Genomic DNA, 13,776 nt, shown 5'->3' on the forward strand with positions numbered 1-13,776 from the left:
TACTTTATAACCCCTCCGTATACATGCCATTGAACCCACTCCTCAGTGCTACGGAAGCTAAGAAAGCCTAGATTATATTGTTCATCGTCACTTTTGGTGCAAGAACATACGACTTTAAAACCCAATATATTTCATTTCATATAAGCTGTATAGACCTACATGATTGCCTTTTTCCTTCAGGTTTACAATATGCATGAAAGTCATGATTGTGGCATATGTTACTGTTATTTTATAGGTTTATCCGACATGCAGTACGTCTATTGAAGTAATCTCAACTTAATTTATTGACGCCAGTTCCATGTCATAAATAATATTAAGATGGTGTTATTGCCTGCTATCACGTAGTCTGTACATAGACCATTGCTATAGAAAATATATGACCAGGTAATAAAACGGTATTAGCGGTATCGTTTATTCGGGGAACATGATATTATTTTTGCACACGGTTAATTCTCGGTGTATGGCAGCATTGATTAGTTCATTCAACCAGTTCGATGGCGAGATCTTCCTGGATGATTCCCTCCCGGTTATACATTTGGGCACACTGATCAGCAGTGAATATTCGCTAGACCGCTACAATCACTGATAAAGAGAGAGAGAGAGAGAGAGAGAGAAATGGGGTTTAACGTCCACTCGACACAAACTAGGTCATTTCGGGACTAACACATGGGTTAATTTTATTTCAATAATTCACTTGCGCGTAGGGGTCTTTAGCAGTGGGAGGAAACCGGAGGACCCGGAGAAAACCCACGAGGTTGGACAGACGACCCTACTCGTTGTCACGTACAGCCGAGGATTCGAAACCACGCCAGTTGACTCAATGACAGGCTTTATGGTACAGCACGCACGTGCTAACCATTCGGCCATCCAACCCCCCAATCACTGATAAGGATGACATCGATGGGACTTAATGAGCCACAAATATTAAAGATACATTATGGGAGATAAGATAAAGAGATGGCAGTTCTCACTATAATAGTTAAAAACTAGATAATGTAAAGGTAATTTGCTGAAAATTTCAGTCAAATTGATCCACTATGAGCCGAGAAAGAAGCGGGTGAAATTTTTGCATAGTCTTGGTCATCATTACTAAAATCATTAATATAAACAGCATAGTCTCGATTATCCACTTTTATTGATTTAATTATCAATAGCCGTTAGCGGCATATAGGAATCTAATCCAGCCAACATCGAAGGCTAGCCTTGACATCGAGAGTTTATTATGGTCTGGATAAGTTAATTAATGTCTAATTGATAATTTAGATAACATTTCAGGCCTAAAAAAGACTTGTAATAAGCAGATTTTGCTCTTGCATAATGCATGTTTAACTTTTTTCCTCCGACAAATTAAATACTAAAACATTTTTTTTATGTATTAGAAATTTAAATAAAGACATTTGAAGTATTTGTAGCTAAAATTATTTCCTATTTAGTGTAAATGGGTATTATAATGAGTTAAAGGCACCATTCTGCCCGAACCAGTACGTCTTATGTAAACAATGCACGCGCCATTGAGTCAGTGTTTGACAGCGCGTGTTGAAGACAGTCATCTTTCACAGAGATATTAGAAGACTTTCGTAATCCTCTGTGAAATAGATTGACATTTGGGCAGCACCCTTATCGACGTTGCAAGGAAAATGGTCTAGTCGATTGGCATGGTATGCGCGGTTACTACCGTAAGTCTTTCTCATGTATGAGTAGTAAGATGCGCAGACCCACTATTTTATATGTTTAAGTTCTCTTTATATAATTATGGCATACAGTGTCCTTGACAGCGTATTTCTCTGTACATTCCAAGTTGTTGTTTTTTTAAAGTGTACTGCGGTTCTCTTGCACTTTCCCGCGTACAAACTGGGTGATTTAATGGTATATATTATGGACTAAAAACATATTCACTACCCGCGTCTTTTCCCGTCATTTTTATCTCAGAAAGTGTTGTACATCTAACTCTTCATAAAGTTCATCAACTTGTACATCAAGCGCTCAATGTTCGCGTGTGAAATTCCTAATTTTTGTCCTGTATACGCCCCATGAGTGTTTTTCGGGGAATCCAGTAAGATTGGATATCTCTACTTTCCATATATACCAAAATTGCCATACTTTTATTGGAAATAACCACCCGATAAATACTTTTCTGGGAACCCATCTTTAACTATAGTAACAACACAAGTATTAAAATTATATTTTATTTGTAGATAACATCTTACATATAACAACGGGATTGATTTAATAAATTAAATAATGATTTATATTACAAGTATATTCATTGATAGTTTATCAGTGGTAGTCATACAATATACTGATATGCATAGCTAAATAAAGCTATAGGCCCTATAACAATACCCGAACACTCAAGGTAAGGCATCGCGGTAAAGGCCTACGATTAATTTTAATCGCAGATTACCATAAATGTCAAGATTATATATTTAATCGGTTTCAATTCAATCTATTCGGAGTGATAATTTTGGCTTATTCTTAGTGCAGGTAGCGCATATTCTGGTTGATAAGTTGTTCAAATGCATTTTACAAGGGAATTTAAATCCTACACACCAGAATACAATTCAAGATAGGTCCTACTTGATTATTTAGTTTTTCTTGTCATTGAAGGTTTAAAAGGATCAATTCAAAAGATTTCGTGGACAAGGCAATGGTGATTTGATTTTGAAACAGATTGCTGTAATAGTCCAAATCTATTACCATTACATAAACATGTATATATCAAGTTCACGTACGAACGTGTGAATTTCTATATTCATTGTGAGTACAACAATTACATAACTTGCCATTGAAAACACTAATTCAGACATAAACACGTTTTATTAAGTTATCTCCCTTAGGAATCTGTTAAACTAGAAAAAAATTACTTTATGACTGGGCAAAGTTCCATTATGACAATAAAAAGTTGATATTTTTTAATACAAAGATATGAGATTAACATCAACTCCACATGTAAGTTATAAATGATACATTTCTACACTTTTTTATGCATTTCTTTCATGCTCTTGGTTTGAGGTATTTTGGATGGCTATGATTATACTATATAACACAAAGAATAGAAATCGAATAGCAATGGATTAACGCCGTGTCTATTAAAATGTACAAATTTATTTATTATGGAATGTGCGAAAATTCGCAAAACTTCTATAAAAATATTTAATACAGAACTACCTTTTGATATTAAAAAAAACCGAAAATGTAATATAATAATACATGTATTGCAAAAAAGCATGCTGGCGAATTTGACCGAAAAAGGCAGTGGAAAGGCAACTGGTCTCCTGCATGTTTTTGTTTTATATAGATATAATAATGTAGTTTTGAAATATTGCAATTACGATCCCTTGGCATATTCTAAACATAAACTTAGTGTCAGTTTGTTATGAGATAAGCGATAGTAGCTATGACATCTGAAAAGATTTCATATAACGGATTGCAACCGAAGCGATTCAGCCCCAAATCTAAAAAATACTACTGAACAAGAATCGAATTTTAAGACAATCCTTTTAAAACGAATAAAAACAACTGTTGCCGAAAAAATGACAATGATCTAAACACCATGAACACATGAAGAACAAATCAGAATAGACTAAAGAACACTATGGAAATTCCATTCCATTTTGAAAATGCTAAAACTTCTTCTGGATTTAAAATGGCTAAGTTATTCAGTCAGTAACTGAGCCACTGTTAGCTGGTAGACCTTGCTGTTGTCGCCATCTTGCTAATCTATTCTGAAACCATAACTGAAATTTAAAAAAAAGTCAATTTTATATATATATAAAAAAACCCCAAGAGATTGATAGAGAACAAACTAAACAAAAAAACGATTTTTCGTACAAGCAAGGGCCATAATTCAGGAAGTTACGATCCGATATGCGCGAATATAGACAGGAACCAAGATCTTTGGGTTATAAAAATATATTTCAAGTTTCATCAAAATCGGATCAAAATTGTGACTTCTAGAGGGTTCACAACCTTGATATACCATATATTTACGCTATTTGCGTACGAGGGGTGGCCATTTTGCCCGCAGTTTTGGTCCGATTTTCAAGAAATTCCTACTCAACCATCATTAGGGTGTAACGGTGATACATTCAAACGTTTTCTTTTTTTAAATCGAATAAAAATTGTGACCTCTAGCTAAAAACGCGATTTTTCACACAATCAAGGGCTATAATTCAAGAAGTTATAGTCCGATAGGCGCGAATATTGAAAGGAACCACGATCTTTGGGTAATAAAAATGTATTTCAAGTTTCATCAAAATCGGACCAAAATTGTGGCCTCCAGAGGGTTCACAACCTTAATATACCATATATTTATTTACACTATTTGCGTACGAGAGGCGGCCATTTTGTCCGGCAATTTTGGTCCCATTTTCACGAAATTCGAACTCAGCCATCAGGGTGTAATGGTGATAATATATTCAAACTGGTTTTTTTTTAGATCGGATAAAAATTGTGACCTCTACAGTGACCATGTAAAAACGTGATTTTTCGTACAATCAAGGGCCATAATTCAGGAAGTTACGATCCGATATGCGCGAAGTTTGAAAGGAACCAAGATCTTTGGGTTATGAACATATATTTCAAGTTTCATCTAGAGGGTCCACAACCTTGATATACATTTTTACATTATTTGCGAACGAGGGGCGGCCATTTTGGTCCCATTTTCACGAAATTCGAACTCAGCCATCATTAGAGTGTAAAGGTGATATATTTAAACGCTTTTTTTTTTAAAATCGGTTAATAATTGTTACCTCTAGAGAGACCACAAGCTAAAATCGCGATTTTTCGTACAATCAGGGGTCATAATTCAGGAAGTTACGATCTCATATGCGCAAATATCGAACCGAAAGGGGCGACGACAAAATTCGTCCACATGAAAATGTAGAGGGTCCAAACCTACTCCTGCTCAGCAACATAAAAATTTGTAAAACAACACTTTTTATGAGAATGAGAATAGTCTCTCAATTGTGTGCTTTATCCTTTATCGTCAGATGGTGGGATGGGGTGGGCATTCAAAGCGGGAGATAATGATATAGGCATTTGTGATATCACAATTAATGCTTTGCATCAATAAAATTGAATCACAATGTCATCGCATTAATTCATAATAAAAATTGACGATAGAGACCATGTATTTCTCAAAACATTTCAAGGCCGCGGGAGAGACAATCCTATTCTAGATGATCGATTGCATTTTTTTTTAAAAAAAAAAGCTATATTATTATAAAAGTTTTTATTAATATTAAAGATTTAGTAAACTGTTTTATTTCACGGATATTCAAAATGAAAATAAAGTGCCTGTGGCAATATATAATTAATCACTATCTGTAATTTAATAGCAGAGTGTAATAGCATGGTATGAGTCATACCTCATGTATATAGTAAACTTATATAAGAAAATATTGATTATGGTAATTTACAAAAGAGCAATTAATAGAATAAGTGGTATACACGTATAGCCAATATGCAATCTGTTAGATTGTAAGTATAATGTTGTGTAATATATTATAGCCATTGGTACTGTGAATTGTGAAGGCTTGTAGTAAAAGTAATTTGTTATCCTGCGTTTCAAAGTAGGGTATCAGTAATGCAAGCAAAGAAAGTTGCCCACTTTAAATTCCACATTTAAAAAATATCAGCCAATAAAAAAATAATGACAAAACATAATTAAAGAAATTCGTTCATGGATGAGTCAATAGTTTAAAACTTAATGATGAAAAGACCGAATTCATTGTGATCTGTCTAAAACATCAGTCACAAAAGTTGCCTCCGGATGTGTCGATCAAAATTGGGGATGTGGTAATCGGACGAAATGATAATGCAAAGAACTTGGGCTATATCTTTGAAAAACACCTCCCCAACAGACCTCAAATAAACAGTATCGTAAGCAAAATGAATTTCCAGTTGAGAAATATTTCTAAGATTAGAAAATGTCTGAATAGGGACTGTGCCATCAGTGTAGCTACTGCACTTGTAACCTCGCATCTGGACTAAGCTAATTCATTATTAGCTGGAACACCGGACTCAGATTTACACAGGCTGCACAGCATAATGCTGCTCGGATTATATGTGGAGCTCGAAAAAGGGAACACATCACACCAGTAGAATCCCGCATCTCTTTTAACATATTGTGCAACACATACAATTCGCTATACCGATTTCCATCCAGTCTATCTGAAAGAACTTCACACATATTATTCCAACCAACGATCTAATCTGAGATCAGCCGATGACAAAACTCGACTTTCGATCCCAAAATTCAATAAACAAGTTGGCCAATTCTCATACCCCTGTAATTCTGCAAAACTCTGGAACAATCTTCCTGTAACCATTAGACAATCAAATTCATATTATATATACTCCAAGCGATAAAACAAGCTGCCTAATGTACCCATCAGTCTTATGTAGTATGAAGTTTCCTTATTGATAAAGGGGGGTCTATATCAACTTTTAATTTCAATAAAAATATGAATCACTAAGTGATCAGTGAATTATATACCTGTTAGTTATATAACCTTTATATATAGTATATAATGTGCACGATGGGCAATTTAGCCCCCATAAACTTTTTTTTTTTTAACTTAGTATGATCTAGAATGTGCATCGTGCACGAGGCAGCTGGGTTATGTTTACGTTACGGAAAGCCTGACACCATTCGTTAATAATTTTGTATTTATCTTAACATTTCAAATACATTCTCTCCCTCGGAACTTTCGATATCTTTATAGCCGAACAGAATTAATGGCATTGCTGAAAATTAGCTGACATGTTGCAGTAATGCCTTCTTATTATTTATTTTCGAGCAATTATTTATTTATAATTAATGAATTCTATATATCAGTTGATTTAATTTTTTAAAAAAGCACTTTACAATAAAATAAAAAGTTAAGTTCATTATATTGTTTTCTTTCATAGTAATTTATGATTGTAAGATACGTAACAAACTATAATCATTACTGGGCATATGTTACGACAGATCCTATGTATTTTTTTAAAAATGTGTTATGTTCTAAGAATATCTAACCTTTGCACAGTTCATAATTAATATAGACATGATAACAACCAGCTAAGATTTTTATCATACAGGAAGTATGCAGGATTTTAGTCAGATTAAATGAAGTGTCAAAAGTGGGCTTTATGTGCCAATCTGTATCCACAAAGAAGTCTGTTTTATCGATTCGTAAAACCTATAGGGCTTATGGACGTATTTGACCATCTGATTAGAAACTGTCCAAATTGAAACAATAATGATAATCACATCTGCGTCTATTAATCAATTTCAAATCTCAAACCGAAGTTTAGTGGTTAAACATCCTATAATGTCGACTACAATCCTTTGGTGTTTTCATCAGGAAATATTATCACCAAATCAAATCACGAGAGGTGAAGTCAATACTCTACAAAAGAAGCTATTTACAATCCATGCAATGTACATTTTATTATGACTATGTTGTCAATCATCCTAATCAAGACCATAAAAATCTACAGATGGATAAGAAGAATATTGATGTCCTAATATGACCGACGGAAGCTTTGTCATGTAAAAGCTAAAATAGAAGTACTTCATTCATATGGTAATCATTAACCTACTAATGCTGAACAAAATGTGGTCAACCTCCTTAAAACGAGGGAAAACAATCGTTTCGGTTGTTATTTTGTTAAATAAGAAAACTTATTTGGTATGTGAAAGTACTAAGTTAACTTTTGAGCCCCCTTTCCATCACTTCCATTTGATTAAAAGGTTTCATTTTAGCTATCTGATTTATATGTATAGAAGAACTGTGTGAAGAGATTTATTTATTAAAGGCCCGCTTGATTTTATACTAAAACTGTTCTCAGTTCTCACTCACCATTTAAAATAATATGTCTGAATATGGCGAAAAGTCCTATCGACTCGACTGGAATTAAGACTTAATAAAATAGATCAATAATACCAGACGTTTGGCCAACGTCTGGTCCGGGACGGGACGAGAGAAACAGATTGTTTTTACAAATTCTATCAATTTTGAGACAGAGATCACAAAGGAATCCACATTATCCGCTTTAACCATCTGTATTTGTTCAATTCCAGTAAACATTGTACTAAACAAGCTGGTTCCACGCAGCGCTACAGGTCATTTAACCCAATAGATACAGAAGTAACCAAGAAAGATGGTATTCTTTTATTTAGGGTTAAATTCGATATTCACTGAGTTATCATGAAAATAAATTACTTCTACAAGATTATATTTCTTTTATCTGTAGTTATCTGTAGTTTCTTGTTATCAGATTCAACTTCTAATTATACCCAACTATACTATTGTTAATTATAGGCTGTTGAACGTCATTTGGATGGATTGAGGAATCTCTTGCAAACTATAATTATTGTAAATGCTGATTCTCTAAAAGGAATATCAGTCCAAACATGGTTCAATTCCGTTCAGTATTTACACAAATATGTAAATTGAACACTTAGAATCATTTGGTGCCCTTTTCAGACGATATAAACAAGCCAACACCATAATAAGTTCTGAGTAAAATCTTTTAACGGGTCTCTTTTTTCAATCTAACTGTATCCAGTTCTAGAGATTATCTATCGTTGACATGTATTTTTTTTTGTTGATTTAAAAATACTTATTTCGATAGCTATGTTTGTGGAGAAAAGTAGGACGTTAAACCCCACTTTGCATTTCATTTGTTAATTACAGTGTATATGTTAAATAACCATTTTGTGTACATTTTCACCGTGGATTAAGTCGTGAAAATTTCATTGGATATTGTCCAAAAGAAGCTTTAAGATAAACATTGCACTATGCAGCTGCAACTAAACAATGGAGTTAACATGCCCTGATACCCCAGTAACACATTCAAGCAATAGTGACAAGGAAAACATCTCATTTTCTTTTGTGACACTATAGCTATTATAGTAATTATCCTTACACAATGTGAATTTTACACCTTGGAAATAAAGGAAAACTTATATGTACTCGGACAAAATTATCATGTACTTCTTCGAATGAATATTTCTATGGTTTATTCTATAAATTCCCCTCTACTAACAACTTTGGAAATATGAAGGCATACACGAATTTTCTGCAGATCCCATGTGCACCCCACCCACCCCGGCCACCTTATGGTGGAGGGGTGAAAAGGACAATGTATACAAACTATTATTCATGTTACGTGATGAATATGAAACTCTGTATTTATGATTGACAGTGGGTGGTAAAGTTAACATTGTTATTAGTATACGTATCTATACATACAGAACATAACATCATGTAGGTAAAATACTGCTGAGAAACTTGACACCTATTCATTTACGAGTTGTGTCAGTCATCTCGCGGTGCTTTTGATGTTTATATTACACGTGACATAGAATAAAGGGGGAAATGTACATATTGACTTAGATTAAAGATAGCCACTGGTCTGTCACTATTTTGACAAAAGGATAGAGCCCTCGTCTTTAGTCATACTAAAGTTTATTTATAGAAGAGAACTACGGGGTTTATATACATTAGCACGATTTTAATTAAAATTATAACAAAATTAATTATGTCATTACATATTATACTTCAAGAAAAAAAATAAATAACCCAACGGCAACCAGTATACATAGAGAATATTTTTTGAAAATGAGTTTGTAACTATATTACACTACTGAAATCAATTATTATTCTTAGCCCTTATAAAAGATGCTAATTTTCTTGTTTAAAAAATTAAAAACATAAAAGGCTGACAGAACGTACATATTCCAATCGCCCTTTTGTCGACTTTTAATTTTGTGCATACAAGAAATGAACTATGGAACTTAATGAATAAATTATTGTTTGTACACTTGACATTGAAACATATGTTCTAATTATTTGGGGTATTTTAAAAATAAACCATATAATCCAAGGTTCTGCATATACAAGTATGTGAGGTATTTAACTTAAATATGGGTTAATGATAGTCATCTACATTAGGTACATACTTAAAAGAAACGTGTTGGGTCAGGGGGCCTCAAAGAGATAACAGGTATTTTTTTTCCCATGACATCAATTTAGTTGCATTTAAGCTTATTAATTAAACGTATCGATTTTTAGCTATGGAAAAAGAGATGAGATTCGCAAAATTTAAAAATTGACCACCCGTAACCAAAACTCAGGAGATCCGTGATACATCCTTGAAAGGCTGCAAGGAACTTCAGAGGCAAAGAGAAATACCAGAGATATTTTGATATCTGGTCAATGGCTATCATAGTCATGTTCGTCGTGTACATACAATCTTTCTGGATATTATTTTTTCAATGAACATGCACTCGTGGACCAGATAGGAAAAGCAATACCTGCACCTGCGTCACATGTAAATTATACCCTACAAAGTATTAATTCAAAACCTCAAAGATGAAACCCAATCTTTTAATGATAGAAGAATGGTCCTTTAAGATTCGAAACACGACCGAGTGACCTTTGTTCCGGGTTTTAGTATGGAAGATGGAACGGGCATCGATTACTTATTGTGGCTCAATGAATGAATCGTATGTCAAAGATAAAAAAACAGCGGTAAACAACATGGGCAGAGGCAGATTAATACTGTAGAAGAATATCAAAGAAAGCGAGAAGCTATTATAGATTTCTAAGTGGGGTTTAAGACAGTTTTAGTATGGGCTATAATCCCAGCTTATCTGTTTATATCCGCATTCCGGGTGTTATAAATCAATATTCTATTGAAACTGGGGATCAGACGGAAATTGATTTCTGACATGTATAGTTTAAAGCTATGATATATAGTCCAATTTATATGTGCAACAGTCTTAGACAACAAGAATTTAACATTACCCTCTCAACAGCTGTATTTATTGGAAGGTATAGTTAAAGACCCCCACATCGATTAATTAGTTCGTTATTCTAAAATCAATATGCACATTTTGTCTCACCCTACATTATGGTTTAAGGGTGGTAATTAAGCCTTTAAAATCATTCTAAAGACACGCTGGTCGACAACCCGACCGTAATAATTCTGATAGATCGATAAATTATTGATTAATCGGGAATAAAGAAATGAAATATTAACGACATTTTATATTTATATCCTCTATCAGAAGGTTCTGTTGGTTAAACTCATCGACATCTTAGTTAATCAAGAATTTGGATTGTATATGACCAAACACTGAAGAAATACCACTGATCAGAAAAGGAAATCAAATTCACATTATTATCAATCACCAGAAAGTTTTGATTTGAAAGTCCCCAAAAAAATGTTTGAGGTGGTCTGCAGCCCCCCCTCCCCCAAGCCTATTTAGCCTGGGTAATTTGAACAATTTTTCATTAAGAAAATACCTGTTTCGTATTCAAGGATGCCATAACAGAATTCTGCTTGTAAATAAACACGGAATTTTCTTTTTACTCCCGAAAATGTTAAGTAGGGTGGCTATTGTATTTAACTAATAGATATTGCATACTACATGTATGCCAGCATTATACGTGGCAGCCTATTTACATTGAAATGGGGTTTAATGTCCTACATTTCCTCACCATCCAGGCTAATAAAGACGGACATACGCCATACAGTGTGCAACCAGGAACATTATTTCCTGACAGCGGAAATTTCAACTGCCAAGGGGTCTTAATTCGAATTCACACTGTCAATGGTTCTTTTACTCGGGTCCTCGGTTTTCGTACTATCCGAACGACTAATCTATGTTCCTTTCCAGGGCGCTGCGTCCGTCACTATTTAAAATGTGATGCAATTTTAGTTTAAATAATACATTGGTATATACATCTACTATTTTACTTTCGAAAATATACAATAATACCAACCTTAACTTCCTGTTCAGATATTCCCACCTCGGCAGCGATTATTACCATATCTAAATCTGACGGATTGCGATTGTCCTTGAAATTTGTTTCTAATTGTTTCAACTGATCCATGCCCAGTCTTGGTAAAAGATAGGATGGCATTAAATGCGCTTGGATGCTTGCCATTATAAGAGTTAATTGCACAGCCCAGAAGTAGAATCCACGCTATAAATTTGAACTAATAATATACTTTTCACATCAAAACAACAGACGCTAATTAAAGGAATAACAGTCTCACGCGTCAACTCCTGTAAACACTGCTGCTACATAATGTGAGCTAGTTCCTGATATTAGTTAAATTTCCAACAGACGTAGAGACTGGTCGATAAAAGTCTGTGTCCTTGAATATCAATATAGCGAAGTCATATATACACAAGTGGTGGCTATTGCTAGTTATGACGATATCACCTCTACATGAATACACGATTTAAACTCTTAATATACTTATATTGAAGGTTGTCAAAAGTATTCATGGATTCATCCAATATACTTTGCCCGGTTAGAAGTAAATAATGTCCTAATTTTTTCACGACATATATAGTCTAGTAGGCTACGAACCTACTGAAGTTTTCACAAAGCCCCATACACACACCACGAGGACGCTTGTTCAACCAATCCATACAATGACCGTGCTTTAGCAGACGACTTGGAATTGATTAAAACCCGCCTATGTCGAATCACATCTGCCTGACAAAATGTTCCATTATTCACGGTTTTATCCAATTATCTGATGCGAGCACGATCGTTCATTGTTGTGGCGCATTTCTCTATTTAAATCCATGTAATCGGAATGTCGAAATCTAGCCTTGGTTGACTAATTAGAAGTCTATTTAATGATAAAAAAATCGATATGAAACCTACGATTACCCAGTATTTTAAAACCGTTGATATTTAATGTTCATATATCTATCCCCAAGTTTATGTGTACAAATCGATAAGGACTTATGCGATTGTACAATTATTGAATCAATAATTATTGTTTATATTGCTGTCACGTGTGGTGACGTGTAGTATACTAAATATAGATAACCGCTTACACATTTTATGTATGACTCTATTCATAGTGTGTAGCAAATTGTTAAATATATCGTACCATGTCACCCCCTACGACAATGTTAATACAAGGCTTTAGAACATAAACACAACATTACTAGTATTATATTAGTATGTCTATGATACATATACTAATAATCTGGGTATAGAAATAGCTGTATGTATTAAAGGGCTCGTTGCTCTTTTTTTGGTTTGCAACCTGAAAATAGACGACAAGGAGTGTAAAAGCACATATTAATATAATATGAATGTTTACGCCTGCAGCTTATCCGTTCATTACGTTTTTTATTTTAAAATTTTTGTTTTGTCGTTCGTGAATCAACCAATTACTTCTGTATTGTCTTGTATGATATGTATTTCTTTTTACATTCAAATGTCGCACAAGAAGACACGATTCGTGTACTAATTTTAAAATTAGATATTGGATATTAGGATTACACGTTTTCATGGCAAAAATACAACATGGATATCGAATGTTACGGGAAATATTGAATTTAGCTCCTTTAATAGTTTTCATAAACTGTCCACTGAACAGTTTCAATAGTCTAATTATCCATTTATTCTGAATACATAGATACCGGTTTAATTGCGTGTAATTTCTGAAAATAAAATATTTGATAATATATGGCTATCGAACTTGGCTGCATATGTCTGAATAAATAAAACGTTTAAAATATAGCGAAATATATAAAAAAATATTATTAAATCTAAAACTGTAATTTGTGTTTCTTTCGCAAAAGAATGTCCTTAATTCAGAGGCTATACTATTTAAAAGAAGTCTGCAGGTTTAGAAGGGGGTCGGGGCAAGTTGGAGGGGGTTGATTTAATCATGAAACTATAGCTTAAAATCAATATACTTGTTCGTCTCAAGACCTTAAATCTGTGTATCGATCTAAAGTCA

At 33.9% G+C, this 13,776-nt stretch overlaps 1 protein-coding gene across 1 annotated transcript; it reads right to left on the reverse strand.

Moving 5' to 3' along the window:
- Positions 1-2,172: 2,172 nt before the first annotated feature.
- On the reverse strand, positions 2,173-12,775 carry LOC126815198 (homeodomain-only protein). The gene is made up of 2 exons (XM_050540758.2): positions 11,784-12,775; positions 2,173-3,737 (listed from the first exon to the last, which is right to left on the reverse strand). Exons 1-2 carry the CDS (start codon positions 11,946-11,948, stop codon positions 3,660-3,662), a joined length of 243 nt encoding a protein of 80 aa, XP_050396715.1. The 5' UTR covers positions 11,949-12,775; the 3' UTR covers positions 2,173-3,659.
- Positions 12,776-13,776: the final 1,001 nt, after the last annotated feature.

The sequence above is a fragment of the Patella vulgata genome, chromosome 3 (genome assembly GCF_932274485.2).
Source record: "Patella vulgata chromosome 3, xgPatVulg1.2, whole genome shotgun sequence".
Taxonomy (NCBI): domain Eukaryota; kingdom Metazoa; phylum Mollusca; class Gastropoda; family Patellidae; genus Patella; species Patella vulgata.